General features: G+C 37.6%; 1 protein-coding gene across 3 annotated transcripts in view; it reads right to left on the bottom strand.

The window, feature by feature from the left end:
- LOC108232571 (calsenilin) overlaps positions 1 to 7,453 on the bottom strand; it is a 13,571-nt gene extending 6,118 nt beyond the window's left edge. The window contains exons 1-4 of one of the 3 annotated variants that reach the window (XM_017410469.3): positions 6,950 to 7,453; positions 6,712 to 6,813; positions 4,966 to 5,140; positions 935 to 937 (exon numbers count right to left, since the gene is read on the bottom strand). In XM_017410469.3, the coding sequence (XP_017265958.1) occupies positions 935 to 937; positions 4,966 to 5,140; positions 6,712 to 6,717 (184 nt within the window). In that variant the 5' untranslated portion in view covers positions 6,718 to 6,813; positions 6,950 to 7,453. Of the gene's footprint in view, positions 1 to 934; positions 938 to 4,965; positions 5,141 to 6,711 lie in introns of all 3 variants that reach the window. The other 2 variants (XM_025004702.2, XM_037979310.1) reach the window with 2 other exon arrangements.
- Between the last annotated feature and the right edge of the window lie 1,975 nt (positions 7,454 to 9,428).

Below are 9,428 nucleotides of genomic sequence, written 5' to 3'. Positions count from 1 at the left end.
GGCCAAAAGGCCCTAACCCCTTCAACACTGAGGAGACCCTAACCCTAGCCCAGGGCCAAAAGGCCCTAACCCCTTCAACACTGAGGAGACCCTAACCCTAGCCCAGGGCCAAAAGGCCCTAAACCCCTAAACCCTGGATAATAGAACAGCACATAGTCTAAAACATGTTCCCCAAAATAGAGACCCTAACCCTATAAAGTATCGTATTGTATGATATTAAATTATATCATATTGTAGTGTATATATTGAATCACTATACATGTTGTATCATATTATATAATAAATACTGTTTTGAATCACATTATTAAAATGAATATTGTATTATATTATATTATATGTTTTGGTATCATACCATATTATGTATCTTATTGTATCAAATCTTTTATCATATCATATCATATCATCACACAATTCAAAGTAATTCACCCAACTCATACAGTATTCTAAAATAAATTTAGTTTACAATGAAAAATAAATAGCAATTTTCTGAGATCATTTGTGATAAAACCCACATTTTGAACACTGATTGTTGCTCATTTCTGTACATAATTAGTCTCATTTTACTTTAGTCATACACCCTACCAGGTTTAAACTTACAAAATTAAATATATGAGTAATTTAACCAGTCTTGTTTCTTTTTTGTTTATTTTTTAAATCTTTTTTTCAGATCAGCATTGCTTATATAAGGCAGTTTCTCAATAAAATGTATAAATTTTAGACATAGACATAAACAAAAAAAAATACTGATATTACTAATTTCAAATGGGTCAGTATGTGTCACATTCAGTGTTATTATCTGACAGCATGTTCAACACAGTCTGCTGGCTTTTAAAGAACAAAACTTTACAAGTTTAAATTCATACAGGTTTAAAGGGAACGTATTTCTTGGAACTTCTAGTAAGAAAGAAAGAAATTTGACCAATAATTTACTCACCATCTTTACAATTTGTCACAAGAACAGATTTTGAACGGGACAAGAGAGAGATGAAATACAGGAGTGGGAGGGGAAGAAAAAATGCACATGAATGTTACAAATAATCAGCTTTGTACAACATTTACACAAAGTGAGCATATTAAAATGCATAAACATTTATTTTTCAAATCTATCTTGCAAATCACAGTGAAGGAGTTTAACAAAAGACTTTTTCTTTTTTGCAAGGAAATGAGGGTAAATAATTACACAAAAGTTTTGCTGTGAACTTGAATATCTTAAAAAAAATAGATTTTTGACATTAAGGCTATTCTTTACCAGTTTAATAATAAGATAATGCTGCTGCGTGGCTTCACAGAACAAGAAAAAGTCAAGTTTTATCCTACCTTCCAGAGACAAAGGCTCCCAAATCCCAAACTGTTTGAGGACAACAATAAATAGTCCGACAACAACAGCAATGCCAAATATTTCCATGCCCTCTAAGCCCATTGTTGACTTGCATTAGATATCACCTCTGCCAAAGTTCTTTCAGATAAAAACAGTGAAAACGTCTCAGATGTCTCTCTTCTTCTGAGCTGCTGACTCTGACAGGGGAGCTACAAACATCACCTGCTGTCTGTCATCTTCTTCGCCCATCAGCCTCCTTTAATTCATCAGATGTTTGCACTAGCATCAGCAATTATGACTTAAACCGCCTGAGCAGCCGGGGAAGAAAAGATAAGAGCGTGAGTGCAAAGCATCCCCTGTTAAGTAAACAAGTTTTTCCTTCACGTAATCCAAAGTTACCTGCACTTGCAAGCAATCCATCTAAGCAGCACCATTTTACATCCTGGTTCACGTTAGATGAACTCCACTTCCCTCCTGAGCACCGTGTGTCGTTACATTTGAGGGTGGAAGGTTTTAACTGAAGGAATTTCTTCACTAATGGGCGAACAGTACTAATACTAATAGTCAGATCTGTCTTTTTAAAGAGCAGTCGTTTCAGCATCGCAAAACTGTAAAACCAGGCATTGATCCACATCTGCTGATGGCTGGGATATGAGCAGCACTTAGCGTAAATGAGTCTGCTCTGCCCCCTGTTGTATCTCCAGACTTGGTCACTGATACTTACACCAAACGAGTCGAATGGTTTTAATCAGACTTGACCGGCGACGAGACCGCTGTGACTGGAAAAGCAGCTTTTTTTTTTTCAAGGCTGTAGCAGAGCTGGTATAATTTCCACCCATGTTGCAAACGGGGTAAAAGCTTTAATTTGTGCTTCTGTTCAGCCTGATTTGGAAGGCAGTGAAAGTAAAACAGAACGTGAGCACAGTTCACAGTTGATGAGTCGGCAGAACATAATGGACTCGGTTTAAGTATCGGGGAGTGGAAAGCTAATCAATCATCAAGAGTTAAAATATTAGTCTGGGAACAGGCAAAGTGGGCCACGTGTGCGCTTTTATGAAGGGTCAGAAATTTTAGATGCATTGGTCAGTCAGCTGGTACTTCTGGTGCTGAGACACACAATGAACTACTAAAAACACAAAGAAGTATCAGTACTACAGGTGTAGAAAGTCCCAAAGGTGGTGCTGAAATTGTGCGTCTTCATTTGAAACTGTACAGGAAGATTTCTGGGGGTGAAATCTGACATAACTGTACAGAATACACAACTTAAACATAATTCTCCAGCAAAAGAACTTAAAAATGCATTTTATTTGTCGTTCTTTGACAAGGAAACGTTTGCCTTTAACAAAATAAAGCCAAAGCAGTCCTTTTAAGATTGAACAGTTTAGTGCACACATCTTGCACAAACCTAACTATCATTTGATCTTTTTTTGCCTTAACTTACCTTCATCTCCAGCTAAAAAAATTGCAGCAACCATTTGTTGCATGCAGCTCTTCTCTTTATAGCGCCAATTTCAAGGTAAGTTTATCTGTGCAAGGAGGATATGCACTAAGAACATGCTGCGTTATCTTCTGTGGTAGCCTACAAGCCATAAAAATAATGCAACATTGTGCTGTTTAATGCACCTTAAGTGCTGATCTATTCTTCTGTTAAATACAGACGGCAGGAGTGAGGTGGCTTTAGCATGCAGAGATGCAGGCGGTGCATTCTTCAGCCTCATCATCAGAATTTAATGACTGCAAGGAGAAACTCTGATAATCTATCCATCACAGGAAGAAACGTCTCCTCACTATCTGACTGAATACGGCTCAAGTTCTGACTTCCTGGCTTTTTTACTTTTTTCACAAGAAATTTATTTTCAGAAGAGGCCTTGTGCTCGCTCACTTTCATCAGATTTAAACTGCACAGTCTCTAAGTGGGCACAGTTCATTTAAATTTTGTAAACACCGAAAGCTATTAATGATATATTAATAATTATATCACCTTCACTGAATAATATTTGACTCATCTTCAAAAGATTAAGTAGCTTTAATCAGTAGTTTTAATCTCTGTTAGCATGCTGCTGAAGGAAGAGAATAATATTCAGCTTTTTCTGCAAACGGCAGTTTTAATAGGACCTTGAATGTTGCACCGCAAATACATTAGGCTGTGATCAGTTCAGCAATTTAATAACATATGAACTAAAATACAAAAGCACTCTCAAATAGCACTTTTAAGCTAAACACTTTCATTTAAAATGAACAAACCTGCAACTTCTGAATGAGACACCTTGTCAAGTATGGTTTCAGCCTTTTATGTGCACCATTATCAACTCTTCAGCACGAATCACACGTTCATGATTTGCTTGCATTCCTGATGTTAATAACTCGCCGCTTTAGGATTTGGAGGAGAAGCAGGTAAAGAAAACAGATGAATAGATAAAATCTGTTCAAAATAAACTTACAACCGAGCAGAGGGTGCACACCTGAACAGGTTAGTGCAGAGAACCATCGGTTTTAGACAGATTGCTGAACTGTGACATGAACACACCACTAGATGGTGATGAAGGTGTTGCAGAGTGGAGGGAATATGGTCAAATACTAAGACATTTTTTCCATATCTGTCCAGAAAAAAAAGGATGGGAGATTTTTGAGCTTTAGTGATTTAGCTCCATCTGCTGCAAAAAACAAAACAAAAAAGTAAAACTGGTCCATCTGCATGTCTCCAAAGAAGGGTTTGCCCAATAATTTAGATAAATTTAAAAAAAACTCTGACCCCACTTTAATAGTGTTGTTTAAACATACAACACATGATACGTTATTGTTTAAGTATTGAAAAAAAAGCAGAATGTCAGTATGTGTTTAAAGAATAGAACGGTGAATAAAAGGAGAGTAAATAGTGAGAAAAAATGAGCTCAGCAGAGTTTAATGGTTCATTTCCTGACAGATTAACTACACTGGATGTCAGCAGACAGATGTTATCACTGTAAACATTAAAAGAAGATGATAAAAATCTGAAGGTACTCGTTGCATCGCAGACTATTAAATCAAACATAACAAAGATTATTCTGAATAATATGAAATGGTGCAGTTTGAACGAGTTTACCCCAGTAGTTGTCCTGATATTTTGATATGCAATTCTGAAATGCAGGTCCACCCTCAATGAAAACAAAGCACTTGGCTGTCGGAAGCTAGACTCACATAATTGACCTACTTTAGGCTGGCTGTAGACTGTGTAGGTAAACAAATATGGTCAAATCGGACAAGCGTAGAATTGAGGATAAGACATTTAAGTGGAAATATGAGAGTGAATCTGCTTCTAAACATGAAAGAAAAGAGAAAGAACGAGAATAAATATGAATACATCAGGGATCAAGCAGGGTGGTGGAGCGCCATAAAGTCAGGGCTCTGCGTTGAGACAAGCAGCTTTCGCAAAATGTCTCCTAGACCGCTAAGTTTACAGTTTCAACCTAACTTGTGTTTTTATTTATTTAACAAATCTGAACATCAGTACATAAAAAGCTTTCCGACTTCTCGATCCCAAGCAGTTTATTCCATGTCTGTTGCCACTGTTGACCTATTTTCAGTCACTTCGGCTGTTTCCTGCTCTGCTCTGACTCTATACTCTGTGTTGTTAATCTGCATTAATCTGTCCTTCATTGTGCATCTACCTGGCCCTTGTTGTGTCGTGCTGGCGATGATCCACTTGACGAGGCAGCACTTCATCAGCGATTTGCGTGTGAGCCGTGGTCTCTGCCATTTGGAGCCCTCCATCTGTCCTCCTGGGTTTGGATCTTTGCCGTTGGCATCGGGGAGCAGATCACCATCCACGGCCTTCTTTTCTGCCTGAAGGAGACGGAAAGACGTTACCCTCTGAGACAGACAGAAAGAAACCCTGAAGACGCAACGTGCAGACAGAAAACAAGAGAAGAAAGTAAATTCTCCTGTTCTACAGTTGGTTGTTTCCCTCATCCCCCTTTCTTTTAATGTCTGGATGTTTTAAGATCCTCTGATTGAAGAAATGTATTATTTGGTACGTGATTAAAGTTAGTGTTGTCATGTTTGATTTGTCTTAGATGATGATAACAAGAAATGATTGCTGAAATTTAAGTTTCTGGTCCAAGCACAAATATTTGCTCCGATTTTATAACTTTACACGTAAAGAAGGAGACAATTTTCTCCTTCTTTTTTAGTTTTATTCACAACCAGGATCTTTACCTGTGCTTTTTACGTTTCCTTTGCCTCTGCTCTTTAATCAGCCTTTTTCTTTGGTTTGAGATGAACATCTTGCCGAGGAGCAAACTCAGACAAAGCTACAGTTTGGGGAGCATCTCAGTCCCTTTCGTACCCCGTTTGAATTCGACGAGCGTGCGGCATCCAGAATGTTGCTCAATAATTCACACTCCTTAAAACTGCATCAATAAAAGATCAGAGTTACAGCTGCCACGCTGAGGTGTATAATGACCCTCCCGACTGTGTGGATGATGACTAAGTGATACTTGATAAACCTTCCAAATTCAAATAAAAGGTACCAGATAGGCACCTCCACAAACATGCAACTATGCAGACAATTAGAGCTTAAAAAATGCATGAACTCCCATCTGAGTGCATAAAGAAGTCTCATACATTCATACAGTATATGCAGCATGGATTCATCTGATTGGTTTGCAAAGAGACAAAACTGTCCCACCCAACAATGTTGCTGCAACTACATCCTAAAAAGCTTTGATTTGAAAGCGACAGACCTAATTTGATTTGAAGATGTTGCATTATTAAGAGACAAGAAAGCATGTGCTGTACGGTGCGATGCTCCGTGTGATCATCTGAACTGAGTCACGAACTCTGCGGGAAACCAACCTCCACGGATCTTCACATATGTTTCCGTTTTGCACATATGCCACTATTGAAAAGCTCACCGCCTTAATCCAGATTATTAGTTGTGCTGTCTTTACAGCCCATCGTTTTTGCATTATTTGTACTTGCCTTATTATCATTTTGCTACAGGGCTTTGCTTTATCTGCACTGACTGACATAAACAGCCAGATTTATAAGATATTATCACTTGTGTTGGAGTAATAATATAGAATTTTAGCCTGATTTAAGATACTTGTGCTCAAATTAAATGCATCAGGATGTGTAGTTTTTGCTCTACATTTATCACGTCTGGTTCCAGGACTATATTTCCAGCGCAGGAATTTAACTTGCAACTTTTAACTTTTATTTTGAGTGAAAGCACTTTTCATCACGGATTGTCACAAAGCACACATCACACTAAATTGAAGGTTTTCCCCTCGTAGAATCATTTTAAGCAATTAGTTTCCTGTAGATAAATTAAAGAAAACAAAGCTTACATGAATAACTGGCTGAATCTTGTTCAGTAGTGTTCAAATTAAATCATGGGTTAGTAATTACTGTACCTGCATTGTGTCTGGATTTCAGTCGCCGCTTTGAAGAAAAGTCACTTCAGTCCTCCTCCTGCGCTCCTGAGAAGACCCTCAGTGATCAGCAGCAGCAGCTTTCTGCACAGACAGAAATCCGGGAGGTATTTAAAGGAGGAGCAGAGCTGCTCAGCGTCCTGCGTTCACACGCCGAGCTGAGGACAAACACCATAAAGCTGCAATCATCTGGCGTTAAAAGCAGGATGGAGGCTCAAACCTGAAGACAGGCGATGCTGTCTGGGATTCTGCAGGAGAGTTGTGACGTTCAGCAGAAAGTGAGCTGATCTCAACAAGTGAAGAGCAGCAGAGGGATGGGCGATCAGGTGTTTGCATGGCGACAAAGGTTATTAGAAGCACCAGACAGATTATAACCTGCGGAGAAGAGTCCACACTCAGACAGTGTGGCTCTCTGAGGAAATTAAAAAGAATCACAGATGACTGTGTGATCCTGCCCAGATTAAATAACAACGAGCCAGAGAGAGTTTTCTTTAAGTTTGTTCAAATGAGTTTCATTGTGTCTCTTTCAACTTTAATTTTTAAAATAATAATCATAAATTCCTCAACAGAGACAGCTTCAGAACTATAATACGTATGTGGAGCTTTTAGGTTGATTTAGATAAAAAGTTTACTGTGTTGTTGACTTCCTATGAGAGAGAATGTGCTACGTGTTGATTTTATTCATGTCAAATGTCCTTTAAGTGGGTCTGCGGTAAAAAAAAAAAAAAAAAACCTAAAAAAAGCACAACTTTAACTAAAATTTACATGTGCTTAATTTAAAAGGATCCTTGAAAACACACAAAAAGCCCCCCAGCAACACACACATATAGAAAAAAACAATAAAATTTCAATTCTTTAAAAATGTGCTTTGTTTTCTTGTAGAATTTTCCTGTTTTTTTCATTTTCTAATCTCTTGTCTTTTTTGTGAAAAGCCCATTGCTGTGTTTCCCGTCATTTTGTTGTATTTTCTGCAATAAATCTTAGCATTTGCATTTTTTGGCTCTTTTTTCTTGTCCTGTAAAAAGTTTGTTGTTGTGCTTATTGAAAATCAGTGTATTTTTGTGTAGCTGCATTCCAGTTTCCAATAATTCTAATGACTTTAGTTGTGTTTTAGAATAAATCTATGTGTTTCTGGCTTTGTTGTTGTGTTTTGTAAAGGATTATTGCAGGTATTGTTTTGCCTATTGCTTTTAAATGATTTCATTGAACTGCTGCACCCAGAAAAACAAGTTTAAAAGCTGGATGCATGGACAGTATATACAGCAGAAGTTGTAATCCAACAACCACTTTTTGTTTTGACATTGAAACATGAAATTACATCCCGACGTCTACTCGAGGTTTCACATTATCAGGAAAAGGTAAAAGAATACGAGTGCAGGAAGCTTCCTAAAATAAACACTGACATTTCATCTTTGACTCTGAAAGTGGATCATTGCACAGTCAATGAAAGTCGTACAAAAATAAAAAAAAGAAGGAAAGAAGACCAACTTTAAAGCAAGAGGCAGAAACATGTTGGACATAAGGGGAATGATAAATAAAAGTTTTTTTTGTTTGTTTTATTGTGCCTAAAGGGTGTATTTTACTAAAATGTGTGAAGAAATGAGAAAAAAGAGCTCAAACTGTTAATAATATTCTAATATTTAACTATATAGATATGCTCCAAAAACAATTTCCTGAAATGTGACAAACCAAAAACTAAATCCAATCCAACTTTATTCGTAAAGCACTTTAAAACACCACAACGGACCGAAGGGCTACAGAGTCGACAATAAAACACGACTCACACAAGACACAAAACACAGTAAGAGACACAAGATCAGATAAAACTATAAAATCTATACAAGAGAAAAATAAAATAGAATTAACCCTTTACAAACTGTTAAAAGCCAAGGAGAATAGGCGGGTTTAAAGAAGAGTTTTAAAAGCAGACAATGAGATTTGTGTAGATTGTAGATTTGTGGCTTTGCTAGATTCTCCTAAAGCTGTTTGTTCAGATTTACGTAATTTAACGTTTGATTTGATCACCAGAAAACCTTTTTATTGATAAGAACCCTGGATAAATTCAGTACCCACACTCTGTCCTCGTGCTTCCTGCAGGTTCGTGTCTCTCCTGCAGACGCTCGGGTTATTTTTAGCCTCCAGTATCCCAGGTGCCTTTACACACGAGCTCTGCGTTTAATTGAAGGTGTGTGCTGTTCAGTGTGTGTGTGTGTGTGTGTGTGTGTCCACAGAGGCTTTTCTTTTATTTCCTCTCTGCTCTCATAAATGTTTCATTTTGTTCAGAATTTGTCGCAAACACTCACATGCATGGCTGCACGCAGACAGACACACACAGAGCGTCCCCTGTTTTTGTCACAAATAATAAGATTTATATCGGCGTGTGTTTTATAGTAACATAAAAGGCAAGTCAGAGATATTTCTAAGCACATTTAAAAACACATTGACTAAAGTGCTGTAAAGAACAGGTATAACGCAATAAAACATAGTGGAAAAAGAAAAGAAGATACCATAACTCAGTCTGATTTAAATGCTGAATAATGAAAATAAGACTTTAAATTGGTTTAAAAGTTAAGTTTGGGTGCAGCTACAGCAGAAATCCTCATTAAGCGGTTCCTCAGTACATCCTGGAGCATCATGCTGCCCGGACCGCAGTGATCTGTCAGGAGTGCACTAAGTTAAAAGGCTGGAGAGGAGAAAAG

This window comes from Kryptolebias marmoratus, linkage group LG14, assembly GCF_001649575.2.
Source record: "Kryptolebias marmoratus isolate JLee-2015 linkage group LG14, ASM164957v2, whole genome shotgun sequence".
NCBI classification, from domain to species: Eukaryota; Metazoa; Chordata; class Actinopteri; order Cyprinodontiformes; family Rivulidae; genus Kryptolebias; species Kryptolebias marmoratus.
Note: the sequence above shows the minus strand (reverse complement) of the source record. Positions and strands in the feature narration are given on the sequence as shown.